At 65.6% G+C, this 25925-nt stretch overlaps 3 protein-coding genes across 8 annotated transcripts in view; 1 reads left to right on the top strand and 2 right to left on the bottom strand.

The window, feature by feature from the left end:
* The first annotated feature begins 732 nt into the window (after positions 1–732).
* On the top strand, positions 733–13969 carry UNC5A (unc-5 netrin receptor A). The gene is made up of 16 exons (XM_074915653.1): positions 733–859; positions 8850–9071; positions 9214–9357; positions 9433–9536; positions 9655–9835; positions 9950–10117; positions 10306–10470; positions 10556–10744; positions 11310–11609; positions 11702–11789; positions 11876–12044; positions 12129–12362; positions 12479–12628; positions 12709–12873; positions 12964–13142; positions 13360–13969. The coding sequence occupies exons 1-16, from the start codon at positions 733–735 to the stop codon at positions 13523–13525; spliced, it is 2751 nt and encodes a 916-aa protein (XP_074771754.1). The 3' UTR covers positions 13526–13969.
* Positions 13970–14061: 92 nt separating this feature from the next.
* HK3 (hexokinase 3) lies at positions 14062–19817 on the bottom strand. Its single transcript, XM_074916484.1, has 20 exons — positions 19444–19817; positions 19090–19293; positions 18901–18955; positions 18661–18823; positions 18185–18333; positions 17906–18025; positions 17688–17783; positions 17503–17602; positions 17239–17422; positions 16912–17067; positions 16564–16797; positions 16170–16474; positions 15953–16092; positions 15685–15804; positions 15503–15598; positions 15282–15381; positions 14966–15149; positions 14735–14890; positions 14324–14557; positions 14062–14209 (listed from the first exon to the last, which is right to left on the bottom strand). The coding sequence occupies exons 1-20, from the start codon at positions 19815–19817 to the stop codon at positions 14074–14076; spliced, it is 3306 nt and encodes a 1101-aa protein (XP_074772585.1). The 3' UTR covers positions 14062–14073.
* Positions 19818–20267: 450 nt separating this feature from the next.
* Positions 20268–25925, bottom strand: part of UIMC1 (ubiquitin interaction motif containing 1) — a 38968-nt gene continuing 33310 nt past the window's right edge. For 4 of the 6 annotated variants that reach the window (XM_074915804.1, XM_074915806.1, XM_074915805.1 and 1 more), the window contains exons 10-13: positions 24722–24800; positions 23064–23184; positions 21204–21267; positions 20268–20766 (exon numbers count right to left, since the gene is read on the bottom strand). In XM_074915804.1, the coding sequence (XP_074771905.1) occupies positions 20513–20766; positions 21204–21267; positions 23064–23184; positions 24722–24800 (518 nt within the window). In that variant the 3' untranslated portion in view covers positions 20268–20512. The remainder of the gene's footprint in view (positions 20767–21203; positions 21268–23063; positions 23185–24721; positions 24801–25925) is intronic. The other 2 variants (XM_074915807.1, XM_074915808.1) reach the window with 1 other exon arrangement.

Below are 25925 nucleotides of genomic sequence, written 5' to 3'. Positions count from 1 at the left end.
TGCAGCCCGGGCAGAGCCAAACCCCCTGGGATGAGGGGGGAGTTACCTGGGGGCCAGACCCCCACGTCTGGCGGTGAGGTGAGGCCCCACGGGTGGCACACGTCCCGCCAAGATGGTGGCCCCGCTTCCGCGACATTTCCCAGCCCGAGACACCGCGCTCACCCGCCGGAGCCGCGGTGGCCGGATGGTGCGGGGCTGGGTGCGGGCAGGACCCTCCTCTCCTGGGGTTGGGGGGTGTGTGTGTCCCACCCGTGGGGTGCCCGCCTGGGCTGGGGGACCCCTGGGCATCACCTACCCTGGGTCGGGGCACAGCCGCGCGCGGGGGGGTGTCCCGGGGGGGTGTCCGCTGCGCTCGGGGCAGGGTGCGGACCCCCAGCGCCGTCCCGGGGCGGGGAGCGGGTTCGGGGGGTGCGGGGGGTGGGATTCAGAGGGGAGATGCAGCCGCGGGGGAGGGGTGCGGTGCGGGGCGGGGGGGCGGCGGCGGGGGCGCGCCCAGCTGTTGCGCCGTCCCTTCCGCGGGCGGGTCCGCGCTCAGCGCCCGCATTGGCGGCGCCCGGGCGGAGCGGAGCGGCGCGGCGGCGGCGGGGCGGCGGCAGCAGCAGCAGCGGCGGGGCCGGGCCGGTGGCGGTGGCGGGGCCGGTGGCGCCATGGCCCGCTGAGGGCGCCGCGGAGCGCGGCCCGCCCTGCTCCCTCGCCCCGCGCCGCGCCGCGCAGCGCTCCGCGGGGCGCGCCATGGGTGCGCGGCCGCGCCGCCGCCGGGCCCCCGCCGCCGCCGCCGCCGCCGCCGCCACCACCGCCGCCGCCGCCGCGCCGGGGCCGCTCGGTGCCCTGCTCGCCGCTGCCCTCCTGGCCGCCGCCGGTGAGTCACCGCGGGCACCGGGCGGGGACGGGGCGGGGGGCAAAGCGGGGACCCGGCACCGGCACCGGGCGCTGGGCAAGGTCACCCGGGGAGCGGCGGCGGGCGTCCTGCGGGGAACCGGGTGCCCTCTCGGGGACGAGGTGGGCGGGAGCGGGGGCCGTTCCCTGTGCGGGGTGCCTGGCCGGCCGTGGGGTACGGGGGGGGTCCGCGGGGTGCCCTCCCGGGAAGGGGGCGTGCCCCCTGCCCCGCGACAGGCACTGCCGCCCCCCCGCCCCATGCCCACGCGTGGCCGCACACGCGTGCCCAGCCGGCTCTACCCCGGACGCTGTGCCCGCACCGCGAAGGCGGGGGGGAAGGGGGGGGCTGGGGGGGGGGGGGGGCTGGCGCTCGCCGCCTCGCCGTCACGGCTCCGCTCTCCCGGGACTCTGCCAGCCTCGGGCACGGGTGTCCACACCGGACCTGCTCCACGCGTGGGGTCCCTGCCCCACGCACGGCGTCTCTGCCTCACGCACAGCATCCCTGCCGTCCCCATCACCTGCCGGGACGGGGGGGACCGCGGGGACGGGGTAGCCTGGAGGGGTGCTGTCACGCCGCGTGGGTGGCCGTGGCGTGGGGGGGTATGCGGGACTGCATCGGTGTTGCTGCAGACGCGGCCGCTCCGGAGCCCGGTCGCCCCCAGCTCTGCCCGACCCCCCGGGCAGGACCCGGCGGGTGGGGGTGCGGGCTGACCCCGACCCCCAGGGCTGAGCGGCACCGGCTGCCGGGCCGGGGGGTGCGGTGAGTGCCCGGGGCTGGCGGCTGCTGGCAGGTGTCACAGCAGCCTGGAAGTGGCGGCTGCAGACAAAGGACCGGGCTGGGGGCGGGGAGCTGCGCGGGGCTGGACGTGCGCTCTGCGGGGGGTCGGGGGGGGACGAGGGTCGGGGGACCCCCTCTACGCGCGGGGGTCCCGGCCCACCGACCCTCCTGCTGCCACTGGAGACGTCCCGTAGCCTGGCCTCGGTGTGCCGGGTGGGCACCCAAGGGGGGCTGCAGCCCCCATCCTTCCCGACCGGGCACCTCGGGGACCCCACGCCCAGCGCTCCCAGCATGGCCCCGTCTGCAGGAGGGGGTCACCGCAGAGCCGGAGTGGTGGGTGGGCACCCCTTGGGTGCAGGGAACCCCATAGGGAGGGTGCTGTGGGTACCGACCCCTAGCTGGGCAGGGAGCACTGTTGTCCCCACGGCAGCCGTGGGGCCGTGGTGATGTATGGAGCTGCGGGGCAGTGGCACAGGGGGGGCGTCAAGCCACACCACGCGGTGGGAGGTGTGGGGGGTCCCGGCGGTGCCAGCGCCAGCTCGGGGCGGCGCGGTGTGGGAGCTCGTCCCCACCGCTCGCTTGGCAGGCAGCTCACAGCCGGCCGCGGCGCGACTGAGCTCAGCCACCTGCACGGCCGCCGCTTGGCACAGACGTGTCAGGGCTGGGCCTCTGCTCACCGGGTGCTGCTCCCACCTGGCACGGCACGGCATGGCATGGCACGGCACGGCATGGCATGGCACGGCAGGGCACCCCTTCCCCGGGGACACCGAGGCACAGGTTGGGGACAGGAGAACCCGGGTGTCCAGGCGAAGGGCCCCTGCCTGCAGCCGTGGAGCAGCAGCCCCGGTGCAGGTGCCCGTCCTGCCGTGCCCACGGGAGAAGGGTGAGAGCAGCAGCGAGGGCTGGGGCTCGCCCGTGGGCAGCAGTGGGGGCTGCCCCACTCGAGTGCTGTGCTGCTGGGCGGGCAAGGGCAGAGGGGCAGGTCCTTCCCCAGAGCTACCCCTGGCCCAGCGCTGCCGTGGGCCCTTCCCCTTCCCTGCAGCATCTGTGGCAGCCGGTGCCAGGCCCTGGTGCGGCTCCTGCACCCCGGTGAGTGTGACCCACACCAGCTCCTGCCCCAGCTCCTCTGACCAGGGCCACGGGCCCTGCTCTCACCGCGCATGAGCTACATGGTGCTGACGGCTTCACCGGGCTGCCAGCGACCCTCGGGCTCTGGCAGGCAGCCCCCCGACCGCTGCACCCCGCGACCTGGCACCCCAAGTTGCTGCATCCCATCAGAGCCCCAGAACCAGCGCCTGGCTGGGCAGCGGTGCCTCCGTGGTGCGGGCAGGACGGCGGGCAGGGCTGGCGTGCGCCGGCGGCCGGGAGGCTGCCGTGCCGGCTGTCAGCGTGAGCACGCGGCAGACGCAGCCCGCCCAGGGCTGTTTGTTCTGGCTCGGTGCCACGCGGGGTTGGCACTACATCAAACCGTGCAGAGCCTGGCAGGTGCTTGCAGGAGGGGACCAGGGTGCTGGCAGCGCCACCAGGGGCTGGGCAGCCCCGGAGTCACCCTGCCCAGGCACCTCACAGCTGTGGTACGGGTGAGTGCCTGTCCCACCTGGGTGGCCATCAGTGCCCAGGACCACCCCACGACTGGTGCTGGTGCCCGAGGGATGATGGCACGGGGACTGTGCACTGTGAATGCCCCACTGTGCCCTATCCTGCACCCAGGGGTGCACCCTCAGTCCCAGCACCCCTCTGTCTGTCGGCACATCGCTGAGTCCATGCGTCAGAGGCTGGGCTGAGCTGGCTCCAGACTGGGCACGCTGGGATTTCACGTAGTCAGGCCCGGTTGCCCAGTACCCCTTGGCCCTGCAGGCTGTCCGCTCTTTGGGTGCTGCTCCCATGTGGGTGTCAGGCAGATCACAGCTCACCCTGCCCCCCTGCCCAGGCCCTGCCCTGCCCAGGACTCCTGCCCACAGGATGGGGGTCTCAGGTCCCAGCTCCCTGCACCAGCCCTTGCTGCCGCAGGGCTGTGGAGTGCCGGGGCTGCTGTCACCACCGTGTGCCACCCATGGGTGGGAGGGGGAGAGGCTGAGGGGCTGGACCCTGCCACCCAGGACTGTTGTCTGGGGAGAGGGGCCTTCCCAGCCCCCCACCTGTCTCCCCTCCCTGCTCCGTTGGGGACGGCAGGCCTGAGGGTGACCTTGACACTCCTCCCGGCAGGGCCAGGACTCGGCAGGAGCGTTTGCTCTTCACTGTCAGTTAAAGGAGAGCCAGGAAAGCCACTTGGCTCCCCAGGCTCTGGACCCCAGCGAAAGCCCCAGCATGTGGGATTGGGCCAGTCCTGTCGCCCCTACCACCATCCCGGTGCCAGGCCCCCTGTCCCCCACCGAGCCAGGGCCAAGTTGGGAGACTTTTCCCAGGCAGTGGGATTGCTGCTGACTGGGGCTGGCACGTCTTACCATGGCATCCCATGGGCAGGCTGGGTCAGGGGGGGCTGTGGGGCTCAGTGGATGCCTGGGACTGGTGGGGAGCAGAGTTCTGTGTGTGCCATAGGGCTGAGAGGGAACTAGCTCCATGGGTGCTTGAGGAAGGGTGCCCGGCACTGGGTGCCAGGGTCAGTAGCCCCCAGGCAGGCAGGGGTGGTCCTTGGGGAGGGGCTGCCACCCCCGGCACCGTTGTCCCCAGACCCTGGGCACAGGGCAGCGTGAGCCAGGCTTGGGCATGTCTGGGGCCATGCAACCCCCTTGGTGGGCGCTGGCACCGTCGGGAGTCCTGCCCACCCTGGCACATGCTAATTGCATGTAATGGGGAGAGCGTTATCAGCTCAAATCCGTAATTAGGCAGCTCCATTGTCATGCAAACCCGCCTGACTAATTCATTCATAACAAGCGCTCGCTTAATCAGCGCCCAGACGCTGCCACGCGCTCGCAGGGAGACCGGCACCCTCCGGCCCCCGCCACCCCCACCCAGTCTCTCCCGTGGCCGTGGGGTTGGCACGTGTGGGGCACACGCCTGGGGGTCCTGGACAGCAGCCAGCACGTGGGGACACACCGGGAAATTGGGGACACGGTCCTGGGGCAGGTGGGGGTACCCCTGGGGGGCACTGTGCCCGTTGGAGCACTGGGGACGCATCAGTCAGCACTCTGTGCCCATCGTCACATCGCCCCCAGGGCTCGCCACGTGCCAGACTGGCCGGGAGCCGGGTCGTGCTGCCCATGTTGGCATCTGACCCTGCTGGCTCCCTGCCCGGCCAGGGCTGGCACCAGCACCTGCCTGGCGTCACCGTGGGGGCTGTGTGGGGTGGGAAGGTGGGTGCGGGGGGAGTGTTTGACGATGCCCAGATGCTTCAGGTGAGCGATGGGGCAGGCACAGGCAGCCGGGCAGTGCTGGGCGATGCCACAGCCCCTGGCTGGGGGGTTCCCGACAACAGCACCAGCTCATCACGGCGCAGAGCCAGCCTCTCCCCGCAGGATGGTGCCCGGCTCAAAGCCTCAGACAAGCTTTTTGATGGTGGCAAGTCACGCCAGCTCCCCTCCTCTGTGCCCTGCAGAGAGCAGGGTGCTGTCAGCGGGGACCCCTGTGTGCAGGACAGTGGGCAGGACTGGGACCCCCAGACTCCCCTGAGCACAGCCTAGCATCCTCTGCCCGATGCCCATCCTTCCCTCGTTTAGGTGGGTGCAATCAGCAGCAATTATTGCTTTAATTACCTGCTGCTGGGGCACAGGCCGAGCGCCGGCGAAGTACAAGGAAATCTTTCATGTTAATGGTGTGCCAGGCCTGGCGCGGGCGCGATGGATGGGACGCCAGCTGGGATGGAAACTACTGGCTGCAAAGCCCGCAGGGATTTGGGGAGGTCCCTGGAGGGGGGCACAGCAGCGGAGGCAGATGTTGGCATCGAGGTCCCCACGCTGCCACAGGGACCCCCAGGGCAGCAGGCATAGGTGTGGGCAGGGGATGGGGGCAGAGGGAGGCTGGGGCAGGGATGGCTCGATGCCCTCCAGGATGGCCGGTGTGTGGGTCCCACCTGGGCAGCACTTTTCGGGGCAGACCCGTGCCATCGAAGTGTTCTCCCAGTGCAGGCAGCTGCCTGCTCCCTCCCGGGGGCAGCTGTGCCAGGCAGACGCACACCGGCGTGCTGGTGCCGGGGCTGGTGCTGCAGCAGCCGCCAGCGGGCAGCCCCTCCTCGCCAAGAACACGCTGACCTTCCCGGCGTCTCCCGCAGCAGGCACCGAGGCGCTCGACGTGCTGCTCTCAGCACCGCCGGGGAGCGTGGCACCAGCACCGGGGGCAGGATCGGCCCCTTGAGGACCAGTCTTGGGGGGGGCACCCACCAGTGCCTGCTGGGTTCTGGCAATGTCCTCCCCCAATACTGTGCAAAGCAGCCTCCTGCAGCCTCTCCCTGCCCAGTAACACCAGTACATGCGGTGTTTCTGATGCTGGGGGGCCCAGGCGCTATGGTGAGGGGCTGTGTGGCCACCCGGGGTGGCAGCGGCTGTGGGGCGCAGGGAGCAGGGGGGGTCTGTGCGTGGGGAGGGGGCCGGGAGCCGCTGGGGGTCCCACGGTGTTGGGCTGAAGGCAGGTGTGTGCTCAGAGCCCATAGCAGGGTGTCCCCATCCCTCCGTACCCCAAAGTGGGTGTCGCAGCCCTGCTCCCCGCACCCTGCCCCTCCGCCAGGCCTGCCGGCGTGCTCGTTAGCCCACGTGGGCGGGGGATAATTGGTAATAAAGCCGCGCTTAATGCACTGGCTTTACCGGCTGTGATTTATTGGCGCTGTAGCAAACTGCGCTCCCAATTACCCCTTTGGCTGCCGAGAGAGCGGCCGGCTGGGGCTGTGCCCCCTGCCACGGCGGGGGCTGTCCCCGGAGCGAGTGGGACCCAACGCCCCACTGTCCCCCCAGTCCCTGTCCCCCATCCCCTCCCAAGTTCCCCGGTTCCCTTTGCCAAGGTGACATAAGCATCTCGCCTGTTTCCATGGCAACGCAGCGGCAGGTGAGCGGCGAGGCCGACGCGGTGCGGGAGCCGGCACGGCGTCGCGTGGGGGGCCGCTGCCCACGGGGCGCCCACGCTACGCCCGTGCCTACGGGCTGGGGGTGCCCACGCTGTGTGGGGTGTCTGTGGCGGGGGGGACGGGGGCTCACAGAGCATGGGGGTGTCTGCAAGGGGAGGGTGCCGGTGGCGCATGGGGTGCCCGCAGTGTGTTGGGTGCGTGGTGGTGCATGCGGTGGCCACGGGGTACCCGTCATGCGTGGGGCACCCACTCCTTCACCCCCTTGCCGGGGCTCCAGGGCTGCTCCAGCCTCCCGGCCATGCCGTGTGGCTCCAGCCGTGACCTCACCACAGCACAGAGCCCCACCGGTGCCCAGCATGATGCCAAGCAGCAGGATGCCATCCCACCCGGGGGGTCTGTGGGGTGCCTGGCAGCCCCCCTGCTCTGCCGCTCGCTGCATGTCCCCGGCTCCATTTGCTGCCCGTGGTCCCACCCTGCCCTGGTTGGGTGGGCAGCGGAGGGGCTCTGTGCTCATCCTGCTCCCCCCCCAACCCATCGCTGCTGGCCCCGGGCTTCCCGCACCCGTGATGGACAGACACCCAGCCCGGCCACCGCTGTGATCATTTCACATGTGATTGAAAGGCCAGTCCCCGCAGCACCGCTCCCCCGTTCGCCCAGCGTGCCCGCTGCAGCCGCCCAGACAGGGCGCAGCAGTGGTGCTGTGCAGCAGCAAACCTGGTATTTAATAAATAAATCGCATTGCCTTTCTGCCCGTCTCAGCCCCCAAGCCGACGTGGCACAGAGCCCCACGTGCCGGCGCGGGCAGTGCGGCGTGAGCACCCGGGGTGCCCAAGCGAGCGGCGGGTGCTGCGGCGAGCCATGCCGCAGCCGGCACCGGGGGTGGCACCGTGCTGGGGACCGCAGCGCCTGTCCGCACCGTGACCCCCCGGGCTGGCCCCGGGCTGCGGCTGAGGGGGGGTCGTTAAACCAGTGAATTATGAAATGCCTGTATATCCCCGACAGGGGTTTTAATTAAATTAATTGCCAGCGACATTGTAAAAGTGCTGATGGGGTAATAACTGACGCGTTATGGTGGCCGTTTATCTTCCCCGCGTAAATTAGCTGCCGCACCTTGCCCGTCCCGGCGGGCATCGCAGCGGGCTCACTCAGCACCCGCACCCTGGCTCAGAGGGGCCTGATCCAACTGGGGGGAGCAGTGGGGCCTAGAGCCCCCTGGGGGGACACAGCCAGGGCCTGAGGGACCCCATTGTCCCCTGCATCCCCATCACGCAGGCAGCTGTGCCAGGCGGGAGCCAGCCGGGGTGGGCACGGACAGTGGGGGGGCAGTGGGGGTCCCACAGGCTTGCGGGGAGCAGCGGGGGTTGCCAAAGGAAGGCACTTAATTACTGCGCATTCCATCCCATTTAATTGCTTATTAAATCCTAACCAGCCAATTAGCAGCAGCAATTACAGCTTCATTCAGTGACACAATCGCTATTTTATCGTTTGTTAATCAAATGCTTATTTAGGGCCCTGGTTTATTAACTCTTTCTGCAGCAGGTGCTGGCAGGGTGGGGGGAGTGGGGGCACCCACCATGTCCAGTCTGGGGGACATGGACACTGTGGGACCATGCCACATGCTGTGTCCCCAGTGCTGCTGTCCCATGGAGACCCTGCCCTGGTGCATGGCATCCACAGCCCCCAAGCAAAGCTGAGGGATGCTCAGCTCCCCTGAGGGAGCCACCCTCTGCTGCCTCGGAGCCACCTCTGCCTCTCTGGGGACACTGAGGACAGCCAGCCCCCCTGTGCCATGCCTGTGCCACACTACTGTGTCCCCCAGGCCGTGGGGTGCGCATCCTACTGCTCACCCTGCATCCCTGTGCCACCCCAGGCCTTGGCGGAGCAGGATGCAGGCCCCAGCCAGCACCTCGCAGCATGCTGGGGACAGGAGGTGACGGGCGCCCCGGGAGGCGTGAGCAATGGCCCTTGTTGGTCACACTACATTTCCTTTTCATTAGCGCTAAGTGCAGACATGAGGGATCGGCGCGGGTTCAGCAGGCGCAGCCACCACGCGGCTGCTCTCCCTGATGGATGGCGGGGCCGGGGGGGGGCTGCTGCATCGCTAGCAGCGGGGGGACAGCGACGGGGCACAGGGCCGTGCCGGGACGGGTGATTGCCCAGCCCAGGCATGCTGGAGGTGGCCGAGCCCCCATCTCCCTGCAGGTGCTCAGCAAAGCGCGACCGTGGCCAACCCCGTGTCTGGCGCATCCTCGGACCTGCTGCCGCACTTCCAGCTGGAGCCGGAGGACGTCTACATCGTGAAGAACAAGGCGGTGAGCCTGGCCTGCCGCGCCACCCCCGCCACCCAGATCTACTTCAAATGCAACGGCGAGTGGGTGCACCAGGGCGACCATGTCACGCAGCACAGCACCGACCGCGGCACCGGTGAGCGCCAGCGGGAGGGATGGTGCTGGCCCTGGTGACGGGGAGCTACGTGCGCTGCTCTCCGGGAGGGGTTGCACGGGGCTGAGACTGAGGGGACTTTTCCCGGTGTGCCGGTGCTGATGTGCCGCCCGCCCGGTGGCAGGGCTGCCGGTGATGGAGGTGCGCATCGAGGTCACCCGCCAGCAAGTGGAGAAGATCTTTGGGCTGGAGGAGTACTGGTGCCAGTGTGTGGCCTGGAGCTCCTCTGGTACCACCAAGAGCCAGAAAGCCTTCGTCCGCATCGCCTGTGAGTGTCTGCGGGTGCCTGGATGGGGTGTGGGGCGCTGGGACTGGCCCTCTCCTCACCCCCACGCCTCCCCAGATCTGCGCAAGAACTTCGAGCAGGAGCCGACAGCTAGGGACGTCTCCATCGAGCAGGGCATCGTGCTGCCCTGTCGCCCTCCTGAGGGCATCCCCCCTGCCGAGGTGAGCCCCCGCAGGGCAGGATGCGGCCAGAGGGGCCCCTTGCCCATGGGGACGCCGTGTGTGCTCCTGGATGGGGTGGCCCAGCCAGGCACCTGGTGACATCCCCTGTGCCCCACAGGTGGAGTGGCTGCGCAATGAGGAACTGGTGGACCCGGCGCTGGACGCCAACGTCTACGTGACGCCAGAGCACAGCCTGGTGCTGCGGCAGGCCCGCCTGGCCGACACCGCCAACTACACCTGCGTGGCCAAAAACATCGTGGCCCGTCGTCGCAGCGCCTCTGCTGCCATCACTGTCTACGGTACGGCCCCACCGCGCCTGTCCCCGCCGTGCTGCCCCGGTGTCACCCTCCCTGTCCTGTCCCTCCCTGCGTCCCCTGTCCCGGCGGGGCGCTGACGGGTCCCTCTCCACCCAGTGAACGGCGGCTGGTCGACGTGGACGCAGTGGTCGGGCTGCAGCACCAGCTGTGGACGGGGCTGGCAGAAGCGGAGCCGGACGTGCACCAACCCCACGCCTCTCAACGGGGGGGCTTTCTGTGAGGGCCAAAACGTGCAGAAAACCGCCTGCACCACCCTGTGCCCAGGTACCCGCCCTGCCCAGGTCACCGCCGCCACCCCTGCCATGCCGATGCTGCACTCCCCGCTGCACCCATCGCAGTCCCTGCCCCCCCGGGTGTCTCGTCCTCCCACCCCACCATGTGTCCGTCTCCGCCGACCCTGGGGCAGGGGAGGGGGATGGCAGCAGGGCGCTGACCCCTGGCTGTGCCCACAGTGGACGGTGCCTGGTCGGAGTGGAGCAAGTGGTCGGTGTGCGGGGCCGAGTGCACCCACTGGCGAAGCCGGGAGTGCTCGGAGCCGGCGCCACGCAACGGGGGCCGGGATTGTCACGGCCCCGAGCTGGACACCCGCAACTGCACCTCTGAGTTGTGCAGCCACGGTGAGCGCAGCAGGGACGGCGGGGTTGTCCCCTGGGATAGGGGACCAGGACGTGCTGGTGGGTGCTGATGCCCTGTCCTGCGCAGCTGCCCCCGGCGCGGAGGACGTGGCGCTGTACGTGGGGCTGGTGGCTGTGGCCGTGTGCCTGGTGCTGCTGCTGCTGGTGGGGGTGCTGGTGTACTGCCGCAAGAAGGGGGGCCTGGATGCTGATGTGGCTGACTCCTCCATCCTCACCGCTGGCTTCCAGCCCGTCAGCATCAAGCCCAGCAAGGCCGGTGAGCGAGGGCTGCGGGGATGGGGTTGTGCACCCACACTGGGACATGATATCCCTCGGGATCTGGGGGTGACCGTGGCCCCGGGGGGGCTCTGGGCAGGGGCTGTTGGCCCCAGGGCATCCCTGGCCCCAGGGTGGGTTCTGTGCCCCATGGGGTCCCTGGTCTTGAGTTGGGGCTCTGTGCCCTATGGGATCCCTGGCTGTGGGGACACTATCTGACGGGGTCCCCAACTGTGGGGTCAGTGCTTTGTGCCACATAGGTCCCCAGCTGTGGGTAGGGCCTCTCTGTCCTGTAGGGTCCCTGGTCTCTTTAGGGCCTGTGCCCTGGGTTGGCCTGTGTGCTCTGGGGACCCCAGGAGTGACTGTGCCCCAAGGGTCTCTGCCATGGGGTGGGAGCTCGATGCCCTTTGGACCCCCAGGGGTGGCTGTGCCCCATAGGGCCCTTACCATGAGGCAGGGGCTGTGTGCTTCATGCCCCCGGGGCTGGCTGTGCCAATGTGTTGCCAGCAGGGACCCCGCTGTCCCTGCCATGCCCCAGCACCACAGTCCCCTACTCTGTGCCGCAGACAACCCCAGCCTGCTCACCATCCAGCCTGACCTCAGCACCGCGACCATGACCTACCAGGGCTCGCTCTGCCCGCGCCAGGACGGCCCCGCCAAGCTCCAGCTGCCCAACGGGCACCTGCTGAGCCCGCTGGGCGCTGGGCGGCACACGCTGCACCACAGCTCGCCTGCCGCCGAGGGCGCTGACTTCGTGGCCCGGCTCTCCACCCAGAGCTACTTTCGCTCCCTGCCCCGCGGCACCACCAACATGGCCTACGGCACCTTCAACTTCTTGGGGGGGCGGCTCATGATCCCCAACACAGGTACGGTTGGGTGGGCACAGGGTGCTGGAGCATCGCCCAGTGCGGGCGGGTTCCCGTGGGACTCACACCCCCGCCTGCACGCCCCCACCCAGGGATCAGCCTGCTCATCCCACCCGATGCCATCCCACGCGGGAAGATCTACGAGGTCTACCTGACCCTGCACAAGCAGGAGGAGGTGAGGTAGGTGCCGTGGCCAGGGCTGCTGGAGCGCAGGGCTGCTTGCGGGTGGGACCATCCCTGCTCAGCTGCCCCTGTCATTGCCCCAGGTTGCCCCTGGCCGGCTGCCAGACACTACTGAGCCCCATTGTCAGTTGTGGCCCCCCCGGGGTTCTCCTCACCCGTCCCGCCATCCTGGCCATGGGTCACTGTGTGGAGGCCAGTGCTGAGAACTGGAGCATCCGACTGAAGAAGCAGTCGTGTGAGGGCACGTGGGAGGTGAGTGTCCGCTGGGGGCGAGGGGGTCGGGGTTGAAGGGGGGGATGCCCATGGCTGGGGTGCATCTCTGCCTGGGTGCCGCAGGACGTGCTGCAGCTGGGCGCCGAGCCGTGCACGGAGCTGTACTACTGCCAGCTGGAAGCGCAGGCTTGTTACATCTTCACGGAGCAGCTGGGGCGCTTCGCCCTGGTCGGGGAGTCCCTCAGCATGGCGGCCTCCAAGCGCCTCAAGCTGGTCCTGTTTGCGCCGGCCGCCTGCCCCTCGCTCGAGTACAACATCCGTGTCTACTGCCTCAGCGACACCCAGGACGTCCTCAAGGTACTGGGGGGGTCCCCATGCAACACCCCCCAGCCCATCTTGGAGCGATGGCTGCGCAGGCAGGGCTGGGCTTCTGGGGTGCAGCATCTCCTCCTGACCGCTGCCTGTGCTGGCAGGAGGTGATCCAGCTGGAGAAGCAGCTGGGGGGGCAGCTGATCGGAGCCCCCCGGGTGCTGCACTTCAAGGACAGCTACCACAACCTGCGCCTCTCCATCCATGACATGCCCAGCTCCCTCTGGAAGAGCAAACTCCTTGCCAGCTACCAGGTGAGGAGCTTGGCTGGTGAGTGGGGACAGAGGGGGTGTCCCTGACACTCTGACCCCACCCCCCTAATCACTCTCTGCAGGAGATCCCCTTCTACCACATCTGGAGCGGGCTGCAGCCCTTCCTGCACTGCACCTTCACCCTGGAGCGCCTGAGCCCCAGCACCTGCGAGCTGGCCTGCAAGATCTGGGTCTGGCAGGTGGAGGGTGACGGGCAGAGCTTCACCATCAACTTCAACATAGCCAAGGTGAGGGCAGGGCTGGGGGGGAGCACTCCTGGGGGTGACCCCACAGGATGGGCTCACACCCCCCCACACCCCACCGGTGCTCTCCGCTAGGACACAAGGTTTTCAGACTGGCTGGTCCCTGACAGCGAGGTGGGCGCCCCGGCCCTGGTGGGCCCCAGTGCCTTCAAGATCCCCTTCCTCATCCGCCAGAAGATCATCAGCAGCCTGGACCCACCGGGCACCCGGGGAGCCGACTGGAGGACACTGGCCCAGAAACTCAACCTTGACAGGTGGCCCGGGATGGGGACAGCGCTGGGGATGGGGATGGCGTGGCAGGGTGGATGGGGACAGGGGGCTTCTGGCCTCATCCTGAACCCATGGCTGGATGCCGGAATGCTGTGGGACTCTGGGAGCAGGATGGAGCCCATGGCGAGGCCGGTGTGGGGCTGATCCCAGGGCGCGGACCCATCCCTGCACCCTGACATGGTCCCTCTGTCCCCCCCGCAGCCATCTCAGCTTCTTCGCCTCGAAGCCCAGCCCCACGGCCATGATCCTCAACCTGTGGGAAGCGCGGCACTTCCCCAACGGCAACCTCTCGCAGCTGGCCGCTGCTGTGGCCGAGGTGGGCAAGCAGGACAGTGCCCTCTTTGCCGTCTCCGAGGCTGAGTGCTGAGCACGGTGGGGCGGGGGGCCCAACCCTGCTCCGTGGGGGGCAGGGGGAGGGGGCCCTGGCCGGCCCCCAGGCCCCTGCTGCCCCACAGCCCGTGGGGAGGGCTGCCTGGCCCCCTTGCGAGAGAGAGATGCCTGTGCCCCACCGCGGCCGGGCCCCCCCTCAGCGCTGCAGCGGCGGGGCTCAGCCCGGCCCCGGGGGTCCCGCAGCCCCGTGGCGGGGGGCCCTGGGTGTGCGTCGTGCGTGCGGTGCCGTCGTGCTGTCTGCGTGTGGGGCCGGGCAGCCCCGGGCCCCGTGCCGTGTTGTGTAAAGACCGTTTTTTAAATTCTGTATTAAGTGCATTCAAGTATTTACACTTGGCCTTATGTACATAGCGGTGCCGCGGGCGGGGGGTCTGCCGAACGTGAATGTAAATAAATTCGATATATATTGCTACGTGGGGCTGTGCCCGGCCGTGCGCTGCCTGCCCTGCCCCGTGCCCCCCCACAGGATTCGGAGGTGTGGAGCCAAGTGCTTTATTGGGGTGCCGGGGGTGGCAGCGGTGGCTGTCCCTAGAGCTCGGCCTCACGCCAGGCCACGGCCGCCACGAGCGCGGCCCCTTTCCCTGAACCATCCTCCGACTGCAGGAGGGTGACGGTGCAGTTGGGTGCCAGGTCCCGCAGCATCTTCTGGAGGTTCTGGGAGAAGCTGGGGGGGGACAGGAGGGGAGGGTGAGGGCTGGTGCCCCCCATGGTCCCCCACTGACCCCTGCCATAGGGCAAGGGTCCCCACTGAGTACCTGCCACCCCCAGCCCCACTCACTGTGGGTGCATCTTGTACAAGGTGCCATCCACCCCCACGGTGACGGACAGCCGGGCCAGGCCCCGGTTCTCCCGCATCTTCTCCACCACGGCAGCCAGGCCGGCAGCGCAGAGCTGGGCCGCTCGCAGGGACACGGTCTGGCACACTTCCCGCACCAGTATGCTGTCCTCAAAGCTGGCCTGGAGGTCCAGGTCCTGCAGGATGGCCCGTACCTTCTGCAGAGCCAGCCCATCCCTGCCATGGACCAGAGGCACTGTTAGCACCACTGTCCCCATCCCTGTCCCCATCTTATGGGCTGGAGATGTCACCACCCTGCAGGTGCCCATCCATGTAGCATGGCCCCTCTCTTGGGGCTCTGGCTTCACACCCCCCAGCCCAGGCTCAGGGAACCCACCGCAGCCCAGCACTCACGTCTCGATGGTGGAGAGGAACTTAGTCTGGAAGATGTCCCTGGTTTGGAGCTTAGGGCAGGGCTTGCCACGAAACAGGACCTGTTTCTCCACCAGCGCCAGAAGGACATGACGCACAATCTCACCCAGGTACATGCCACTGATGAGCTTCTCGAACCTGCCCCAGGCACAGCCTTAGCCAGGCACAGCCACTCCCACCCAGTCCCTTCCCCTCTCCAGGGTTCTCACCCACCTCTGCTTGCCCATGTTGATGGTTTTCTCATCCACCAGCCGGTCAAAGTTGGTGAAGAAGTCATCCAGGCAGCCATTGTCCCCAAAGGCTCCCCACTCCATGTTGATGCACATGCGGCCCTGCTCCCCCTCCACGGTGCCCACGTTCTCCATCTCCTCCATGTAGCAGGCATTGGTCCCTGTCCCTGCAGGCCCCATGCTGGTGTCACCCCTACCACAGCCCTGGCATAGCTGCCTGGCACCCTGTGCCATGCCACATAGGCTGAGGGTGGCGGGGAGGGGATGGGAGACCCCCTGAGTGCAGAGGTGCTCCTCACCAACGATGAGGCCGATTTCACATTTGGGGTCTTCATAGCCACAGGACATCATGGTTCCCACCGTGTCATTGACAACAGCCACCACCTTCAGCCCTAAGTGCTGCCAAACCGGAGATAGGGACACATGTCTTAGTGTCACCCAACCACCTTCTTGGGCTGGCACCGCCTGGGTGCAGGGTGGCACCCCGGGGACAGGGGCTGGACCCCCAGCCCTTCCCTACCTGTTTGCGCTGGGCAGCCTCCCGCAGCAGATGGACCACATCCTGCCCCACGCAGCCCGAGGCGCTGAAGCCTTTGGTCCAGCTCAGCAGTACTGCCTACAAGAGGCAGGAGCAGGGGCTGGGCAGCTGCCTCACACCCTGGGGCCCCCCTCATCCCCCTGGGGCCAGAGCCACCCCCTCACCTTATCCAGGCCCAGCTGCTGGCAGGGGAAGGAGAAGGTGAAGCCCAGTGGCAGGACCTGGTCCATCAGGTTCTGCTTCAGCTGGAAGTCCATGATGCACTCGATAATGTGGTCAAAGAGCTGCAGAGAGTGGCTGTGGTCAGCAGGGCCCAGGCTGGGGAGATGCCACAGGAGCTCTCCCCGCCCCAGCCCCAGCCCCGGGGCAGTGAGGGAGGAGGCAATTCCCACCCCCTTGCCCCATCCCTTGGCCACGGGTCCTCAACCTCACCGCCTCGCCGGTGCCCTGCATGACGGTGGTGGGGATGACATAGATCTCGCTGGCCATGTGGATGCCGTCCTGTGCCACACGCACCACCAGCACCCGGAAATTGGTCCCCCCCAGGTCCAACGCCAGGAATTCTCCTCGCTCTGCAGGGAGCCAACACAGGGCATCAGCAGGGCCATGGCCCCCCTGGCACTCCCTTCCTGAGATCCCTGACCCTCACCAGTGCCATCGGGTGTGCTGCGGACATAGGTGGGCAGCATGCGGACGGAGGAGTTGGCATTGCTCTCACGGCCCAGCCCCAGCTCCATCTCCCGCCTCATCAGCACCTGGACACGCTCCAGGTCGGCGTGGCTGAGCCGCAGTGGGGCCAGCAGCTGTTCCACCTCGCGGCGCTGGGCCGCCAGGCGCAGAGCCACCGCTGTCACCATGGCTGCTCCCCGCCCGGTCCCATCCACTGAGGGCAAGAGGGTGGCCCTGCACTCAGGGGCCAGCAGCCCTGTCACACTCTGCAGGATCTCCCCAAACCTGACCGAGGTAGAAGAAGATGGCAAGGGCTGGATGTGAGGCACCCTGCAGGGGTGGGACCCCACCAGGAGTCCCGTGTCCCTCCTCACCTGCTGTGGCCCCGGTACAATTTGCTGTCCACCCCCACATTGACCACCATCTGCTCCAGCTCCCGGCTCTGGCGCATGTGGCTGAGGATGGCAGCCAGCCCGGCGGCACCAAGCGCGGCGGCACGGCTCACCACCGCCCGGCAGATCTGCTGCACCCGGCAGCAATCCTGCTCGCTCGGCTGCAGCCCCAGAGTCTCCAGAGCGCTCCGTGCCATGGCCATGCCTTCCTCATTGCTGCAAGGGAAAGCACAGCGCTGGCTTACAGGGCCACTGGCTCACAGCTGCGGGCATCCACCCATCATCGCCCATCCTCCCACCTGCAGCAGCTCCTGGTCCCCTGACACTCACTTGCTGATCTCCAGCACATGCTGGGTCTTGAGTACATCCTTGGTCCTCAGGACGTCAATGTTGCTCCCAATGAGGAGTGCTTTCTCAGCAGCCAGGGCAGTCAGCACATGCCGGACGATCTCCCCCAGGTACAGGCTACCCACCAGTTTCTCAAACCTGTATGAAGCCTGAGCCACAGTCAGCTGTGTCCCCCCCAGCACCCCTTGGCCCTTTGAGAGCACCCAGGAGCATCACAGGGGGCCATGTGTTCCTGTTGGTGGGCCTGACGTGCTCTGGGATGGACAGGGAGCCCCAGGAACTCTGCCCTAGCTAGGGGGGTGGGTGCACCTCTTCTCCCCGGGGTTGGCAGATTCCTGGTCCACACGCTGGTCATAGGGGGTCAGGATGTCGCTCAGGGAGCCATCGTCTCCAAAGCAGCCCCATTCAGTGTTGACACACATCTGCCCGCTGGCCTTCCCTGCCATCTCCACCTGCTGTGCCTCGGCCATGAAGCAGCTGTTGGTGCTCGTGCCTGTGGGGAGCGGTGGGCGTGAGCACTGGAACAGCCCCCCCACACCCACCACCCTGGCACGGGGGGTACCCACTGCTCACCCATAACCAAGGCGACCTCACAGGGTTCCCCCTCCGTGCTGCAGGTCATCATGGTGCCCACAGTGTCGTTCATCAGGGCAACAACATCCACATGGCAGAGCTGGCCGGGGGCAAAGTAAGAGCATCATCAGCTGCTCCACAGGGTGAGACCCCAGCCAGGCCCCCCCCACCCCACAGTCACCCACCTCCTGCTTGTTGATGGCTGACTGCAGCAACTCCACAACATCCTTCCCCTCCACGTCACTGCAGCTGAAGCCCTTGGACCAGCAAATGAGTTCAGCCTATGGAGAGCACGTGGCTGGGCCATTGGTCTCTGGCATCGGGCCAGCTTCGCTCCCCACCTCTGATGTGCTGGGGAGGAGGTGGCTGCAGCTGCAGCCCCGGGACAAGGCTGCCCACTCACCTTGTCCAGCCCCATCTGCCTGCAGCTGAAGGGGAAGACGAAGCCCAAGGGGAGGCGTTGCTGGGGGCTGCTGATACCAGCCAGGAACTGGCGCACGCATTGTGCGATGAAGTCAAAGAGCTGCAAAGCCATGGCAGGGGGTGACCGGCTGCTCCCCTTAGGCAGAACCCAGGCTGCGGGAGGCAGCTCAGGGCCCCAGCACCGGCCCGGAGCCCTGCCAAGCCTCCATGGTGCCAGGCAGTCCAGCACCAGCCACCCCCTGCCACGGCCTCCTCGTACCGCTTCCCCCTTGCCCTGCTTGATGTCCCCTGGCATGTCAAAGATCTTGTACATCACTTCGGGGCTCTGGTTCCCATAGCCTGAGAGGGTCATCCGCAGGGTACGGACGTGGCTCTGGCACAGCTCTACCACCAGCAAGTCACCCTTCTCTGTGGGGTAGCGGAAGCAGTGTCAGGCAGAAACCTCCCCTGTGGCATATCCCCTAAAATCTGCTCCTCACCCTGTCCCAGGGACAGTCACTCACCCATGGGGAAGGCTCCCGAGAGCCTGACACCACCCTAGGGGCCAAGGGAACCAGCTCCTGGACTCTGCCCCTGCACTGGGGACTGGCAGAGGCAGTGCAAGGGCAGCTTATGGACCCCATAACTTGACCAGAGACCAGTGCACCCCTCCCCAGCACCCCCAGGGCCAAGTCCAGAGAGGTGTGGGGGGCTGCAGGTATCTGAGCAGCCCATCCCCAGGCCGGGCTGCCTTACCGGTGCCATCGGGCACAGAGCAGATGTAAGTGGGCAACATCCGCACGTTGGCCTGTGCGTGCATCTGGCGGCTCAGCCCCTTGCGCATGGCCTGCAGCATGCGGCCCTTCACCACCTGCAGCGTCTCCAGAGGGATGGTGAGCGCTAGCAGGGCTCGTTGTACCTGGGGACAGGTGGTTAGGGCGGGTCTGAAGGGCAGGGGATGCCTCTCGCTGGGCGCGGGGCAGGGATGGGCCTTACCGGTGTGCAGCAGGGCCCATCGCTCCGGTGGCCCAGCTGATGGCTCACTGGGGACCTGCGTGGAGGTAGGTGGCATGTCACCCGCCGAGCCCCGGCCCGCAGGAGGACAGGACACACGGTGCCCACGTCCAAGCACATGAGCAGGGCTGGGCGGGGGGCAGCCCCCCGGTCCTCGGCTCTGCTTCCCACCTCCCCTCTGCGTCCCTGCTCCATGGGGCCGCGGTCTCGACGGCATCGTCCCTTTGCAGTGTCCTCCCACTGCAATCGCGACAAAGCAGCCGGGGGTAGAGGGGGCAGCTGTGCCCCACGACAGCGATGGAGTCGGGGCTGTCCTCCGGGGCTACGGAAGGAGGGGGCTGCCCCTGCCTGGCCCTGCCTGCGTCTCGCCTCCACCTGCAAGAGGCCGGAGGCCCGTCTCTCCCCTGCCCGGGGCGGTGCAACACTCGGGGGGCAGGGGGAGCCCGCTCGGCCTCGTCCCCACCCCCGACCGCACCTTCCCCACACGCGGCTTCACTCGGCCGCCGCCGGGCCGGAGCCCCTCACCGCTTCAGGGCCGGGCGGCCCCGCTCCTCCGGGCCCAGCGCCCACCGGGAGGGGCCGTCCGAGCTGGGTGCGGCGGGACTGTGCTCCCGGGAGGTCCTCGGCCCCCGGCCCAACCGGGACAGGGCACCGCGGCGGCCGGGGCTGTCCATGGCTGGGGCGTCGGTGGCCGAGGGGGATGGGGGGTCGCTGGCCGAGGGGCGGCCGGTGCGGCGCGGGGGGAACCGTTGCCAACGCCGCTGCCGTTGCCATGGCAACAGCATCAGCGCCCGCGGGCGCCTCGCCCCGCCATTGGCCGGCCCCGCCGCGCCGCCGGCCCCGCCCTGGCCAATGGGGGCGCCCCGCGGGAGGGGCCGCGCCCCGCGGCCGCGCAGCATCGCCCTCCGTTCCCCCCGGCGCTTTTAAATTGGAGAGCGAATTTTAATTAGCTCTGCATCAGCTCGTCCCATTAATTAAGCAGCACAGTGATAAGCCCCCCCCCTCCTCCCCCGGCGAGGGGCTCCGCGGCAGGGTGAGGAGCGGGGGACCCCCACGGCCCAGCCCGGGGCTCCGTCCTGCCCTGGGAGCCGCCCGCAGGCAGAGCCGCCCCCCGGCCCCGGCGGACAGGGAAGACACAAGGACACGGCCGTGGCAGCTCCGGCACCCAGGGGCCCTCCGCCGCTCCCAGAGCATCGGGCAGGGCAGGCTCGGGAGCGTCCCCGATTAGTGCCACCCCCCAGCGCCCGAGGACTGCCCGCGGGCGGTGTGATTTTGGACGCAGCGTCTCCTGTTCCTCCTCCCTCCAGCGCCTCCCATTCCCCAGTGAAAGATAGCACAGCTCCTCCGTGTTTCTGCAGTTTCATAAAAACATACATAAATATATTTCCATTTCTTTAACAGAGAGCAAAGCTGCACAGGCACCTATAAAACACACAATCACTTCTCCACCCGGCCCTCCCTGCACAGGTCGTATAAAACATATAAAAGGGGGGTGGGAGAACAAGGCTGCAGGTGAAGCAGGGGTACAGTGCCACGCAGACCCTCGCTGGGGTGCGGGGAGCCGGGGAGGGGGGGTCCTGCCACACCTCTGGCCTCAGAACTTGCGCTTTCTCCGGCGGCAGCCTTTGGTCTGCTGCTGGCTGCCCAAGCGCAGAGCCGCACGCAGCTCCACGTCTACCCCGGAGTCTGTGGCTTCTGAGGAGACGCTGGGTTTCGCAGGGGAAACGTCGAAAGGAAGGTGCCAGAGGGAGCTGGGGCTGTCTGCCACCGGCCCCCCATCTCTGGCTGAGAGCATGGGAGGGGACTGTTGGTCTCCTAGTCCAGCGAGGGGGGTCCCCGCATCAGCACCTGCAACAAGAGCGAGTGTCAGCCCTGCCTGCCTGCCTGCCCTCCAGCATGAGCCATGGTTGCTGGGAGCATTTTCTCCCCCCTCGTCTCCTCCTGCGCTTGGACCCGTGGTGGGAAGCACCGGCACACAGTCAGGGACGGGAGGCACCCCGCCACCCCCCGGGAAGCTGGACATTTCTTGGTGCAACGGTTCAGAGCACACCCCTACCCCTGCGAGGGCTCTGGGCGCTGGCAAAGGTCCCGTGGGCACAGGCAGGGATGCATGCAGGCAGCTGGGGGATGCCAATAGCCAGCTAAGCCCACAGCCCCCTGCTCTGCTCAGGAAGAACAGGCCCCTTCAAGGGGAATTTGCTGTCCCAGCACAGCCCAGACTGAGCCAGGAGTGAAAGGAGAGAGCAGCCCTGACCCAACCAGGCATGCACAGAGCAGCTTCCCACCTGCAGACTTGCTTTCTGAGAGCTCCAGCATCCTGAGGAGTCCCCTCTCCTGCCTTCCACCGTCCTGCCAAGGAGAGAAGAATCACCGTCACAGTGCTGCTTCGAGGGAGCCCCGTAGCCAGGGCGGCCCCGTGGCCACACATTCCCCCAGCTCACGGGGTCAGGCTGGACACAAGCGAGAGTCCTGTGGTGCCAGGACCTCCAGCTGAGCACAGCCAGCTGCCAACGGGAAGGGCACTGCCCCGTGCCCAGCCTGACTGGTGCCTAAGCAAACGTAGCTGAGGGCAGTTAATAAAGCAGAGCCCACTAAGGAGGGAGGCCAGGGTGCAGGAAGACACCCCCCAAACCCAGCCAGCAAGCACGGGGCTGTAACAGAGAAGTGTGGGCACCAGGGGCTCTGCCACGGCTCAGGCACATCCCAGCACTGCACCTCCAAGGGCGGGCTCCATCCCGCTCCGTCTGAGGGGCTTGCTGCTGGAGGAAAGGGCCTTCTCCAGGGCACAGCCAGACAAGGAACGCACATCTTGTGCCCCCTCTCAGCCCTGGGGAAGATTCAGCCACGCCGGTCATGCAGGCTCAGGGAAGACCACTTGACCTGACCGCTTTGAGCCTTGCTGGCCCAGTAAAGTCCCCTCTCCTGGCTGCTCCCTGCCCCCAGAACTGCTCTGGAAGGCACTGGCATCCCATCTGCGGGGTTGGAGCTGCAAAGCACCCCAAAACGGGCCGTGGCAGGAACCCGCCAGCCCAACAGTACCACTAGGAAGCTTTCAAATGCCCCAGCCCATGCCCAGGCATGGCCTGCCCTCCAGTGAGCTGTCACCTGAGCTGCCCCCTTGGCACAAGGCAGGGCCAGAGGAAACACAGAGCCTTGCCAAGCTGTCCCCAAGGGCCGCCCAGCTCCAGCACCTTTCCCCCATGCCCTGTGTCTATGTCTGTGTGTGGGACCCCACAGGCCAGCCAGCTGTGGGGCACAGGGACAGTCAAACAGCCCCCACAGAGCCGGTCACATGCAGGAGCAGCCGTGTCCTGCAGCACTCTGTGAACCACACAGCACTTGGCTGTGTCCCAGCCAAAATCATCAACCAGAAATCTCATCATTTGCATCTGAATCCCCAAAGGGCTGGGGCCTGTGATGGATTTAAGGGATTATACGAAACTAAGACATCATGTTGCATCTTCATGCTGAGAATCACATCTCTGAATGCAGGCAAAGCTGCAGCACTAGCGCTTTGCCCAAAGGAACCAGTAGGAAGGCCTGGAAGGACCCTTTCTGTGCTCTCCCGGACTGCCACAAGCAGGAAAAAGCACAGTGGGGGCCAACACCTGGCGAGTGACTGTGAGCCAGCTGCTACCCACACTCCTGCCTCCCACCTCCTCTAGCAAGGCACGTCTCCCACACCCGGCATATCTCCACTGCATTCGCTCCCCCACATTTCTCCCGGGATGCTGCCGTTTGGTCCCAGCACCAAGCAGCTCCCCCTGCTCCAGCTCTGAATGGGAAAGAGCTTGTGGACAGTCAGATACGCTTGTCACCCTGACACTGCCCTCCATCTATATTCAGCCAAGGAAGCCCGCAGGACTGAGGCACGCTGTCTGGCAGCGGGACAGCCCTGGCTGCCTGCCTGCTGGAGAGGTTACTGGCAGCTCTGCTGGATTAGCTCACCCCTGGGACTGGCCCATGCTCTCACAGAGCATCGTGGGAAGGAGGGCAATAAGTTCTCTGGCCATGGTGGCCCACAGGGACCGGCAGTCCTACACCAGGTCAGCTCATCCCGTCAACCAGGGAAACAGCTCCTGCTGCCAACCCAGCCCCAAACCCAGCACAAAGCAAAGGAGACAGTCTGCAGGGTTGCCCCTCACCTTGGCTCTTCGCAGCCTCCTGGTTCCCTGAGCTTGCCTAGCAGCCTGAAGGCAGCTGTCCACATGCCTCTGATACTGCAGCAGTGGCACCAGTGACTTACAGAGGTAGCACTTCTCACACCTGCCAGGCAGCAAAGGACAGAGCACTGCATTAGGATTCGCCCTGCACCAGGCTCCCGGCCATCAGCAGTGACTTTCCTCCTCCAGGCCACACCACAGAGAAGACATGTCACCAGATCGGGTCTTGCTCAGTGGGGTCAGGCTGGCACCAATCGCAAAGACTGAGTGATTATCAGTTTTCCCTGCCTGCTCCTCTGTATCCTGCTGCTGCAGCAGCGGGACAGTAATCAAATCTGCTCATCTAACTATCTCAAACACCGCTGATTTCTCCCCAGACATAAAGCACCCTGTCAAAATCCACAGAAATGAAGCACGAGGGCTTTGCAAAGGGGAGTTGAATTCTGCCTGAAAAGCAAACCAAGTGTGTTAAATCAGAGACACATTTTACCAGGGCTGGATGAACTTGTCTGACTAGTAAATCAAGTCTTTCTCTGCACTGTCTCCATTCCACATCATGCCATGTTGGGAGAGGACTGCAGAGCATGTGCTCCTGCTGTGGGGCTGGCACAGTCTATTCCTCAACCCCCCCCATTTGTGTAGAAGATGCCCAGGCTCATGCAGAACAACTGAGTGTGCTTGGGATGGAAATTATCCTGGGTGAAATGAGAGGAAGGTCAGGTGTGGATTTATGCAGCTACACTCACTTCCACACCAGCTCTCGGCGGGGACTGAACCGTGCAGGAGAGGGCACCAGTTCTTCAGGAGGGGAGTGTCCACCCGGGGAGCTATTCAGGAATGGACCATCTCCAAGAAGAGACGAGCCCCCAGGGACCAGCCCCAGCAGCATTGTGTTCAGTTTGATAAGCAGTACTCTCCTAGTAAAACTCACCCCAGGCTCTAAAATGTGTACGGGAGAGCCCCCATCGAGCAAAACTCTGCAGTACTTTTCCCGTATTTTCTTTTCAGTCAGTGCTGATTACCCAGATAATGTGTCTAAACAGAAGCTGTCCTCTCTATAATTAGCCTAATTCCATTAGTGATGTTGCCATCCACTGTTTGTAACAGCAAAATTGCTTCCATAGCAGGGATTTTACTGTCAGATCCTCTCTTATGATGCTTTGTGTGGGTGGCAGGAGGAGGAGCTGCATGGGAAGAGATTAAACAAAGCCACTGCTATTCTGAAAGTCTAATTTAATTAAGAATATCACTACAGGTGCCATGTTGACAGCCTCCCTGTCCTAGCCTCTTCTTTTCCTGGGGTTACCAAGCTCAAATCTCCCATTAGGAACCGGCTGAGTTAGCAGCATTTTAGCTACAGCTTCCCCCACAGCGGCCAGAGACCACGCATCCCTGACCCACCATGGCTTGGGCTGAAAGGGAATTAGTGCAAAAATAAACAATCTGAGAACAGCAAATTCCTCTTGCTTTGGTTTAAATATAGCCAGCACTGCAACAAAAGGCACCGAGGGAAGGCAATTTCTTAGGGAAACACTGCTGTAAGGCCGATGGCCAACATTTATACCGGAAGAAAGACATCCACAGGCAAGCTAGAACAGAAGCACAGAAACAGTCCTGGAAGAGCAGGCATACCTACTTACTTGTCAATGTTTAAAGATGTTGGGCTGCTTCCACCACTGGCAGCTTTTCTTCTTGCCTCTCTCTGACTCCGAGTGAGCACTGGGGGAAGAACAGAAAGGGTCACCTGCCATCCAGCTCAAAAGCATCCCTACAACATGTCTGAATGCAACAAGTTTCCATCGCTTCTACTCCAGGCTGTAGCAGAAGTGATGGCAGAGGCAAAGAAATACTGGACTGGGATAGGCAGGGTCTTCTTCCTGCAGAAGAGGTAGCTGGCCAATTCTTTTTTTCTGGGGGGATACTGAAGAAGTTACTTTCCCTGCACTTAGAAGCCAGCTAGCCATTTCACACTGCAACTCGTCTTCTGCCAGAAACAGCTGTATCAACAGTATGTAGTTTACAGTAATTTTAAAGCTGATGCTCAGCACCGCAACAGCCTGGGAGAAGAGTTACACAGCTGCTCCAGCAGCACAGCACCGCTCCCTGCCAAACTAAGCGCCCGTGCCTACTGCAGGGGAGGGAGCGCGGTGCCTGTGAGCTGGGGGGAAGGAGAGCTGCGGCGGGGGCTCTGCGGAGGCACCAGCCCTTCTGCAGATGCGGTAGGAAGAGCGAGTCTTGCTGGGGAGGAATACAGCTCACGCTAGAAAGGGAAGGTGGCAACAGTTAGCCTACACTCGCTGCTTTTCGCACTGCCCGTGTGAACTGGGGATGATCTGTACTGTTCTTTGTGTACAGCCCTGTGGGGCCTCTGGATGAAGATCTCTAGCAGGGTTAAGCATCAGTGGTGCTGGTCTCCAGCGGCAGCGGGGAAGGGCCAGCTCGGACACACGTGGGTAGCTAGCGAGATCCCAGTGTGCTGATGATGGCTCCAACAATTTCTGTTCCTTCAGCAAGCCCAAGCAGCCTTCCCAAACCTGCTCTCCAGGCATCTGCAGGGAGCACGTCGGAGCGTGGTCTCTCTCAGTTGAATTCCTCTCAGCGTATTCCTGTTGACACACAGCAAAGATCCTCGGGGAACATATCAGATAGCTTAGCTTGCTTCACCAGGGATGTTAAAGACTCTAGCTCCAAAACAGATGTCACAGTAAGCACTCTCGGGCAAGCTGGCTAAGGGGACAATGCAGGGAGTTATTTTACAGCCCAGTAACATTGCTTCCCTCATTAAGAGAAAGGTCTGAATCCAGAGTAGAGGCATGGGAAACCTGTTACTGTTGGCACATCATC

Source organism: Athene noctua, chromosome 12, assembly GCF_965140245.1.
Source record: "Athene noctua chromosome 12, bAthNoc1.hap1.1, whole genome shotgun sequence".
In the NCBI taxonomy this organism is placed as follows: domain Eukaryota; kingdom Metazoa; phylum Chordata; class Aves; order Strigiformes; family Strigidae; genus Athene; species Athene noctua.
Note: the sequence above shows the minus strand (reverse complement) of the source record. Positions and strands in the feature narration are given on the sequence as shown.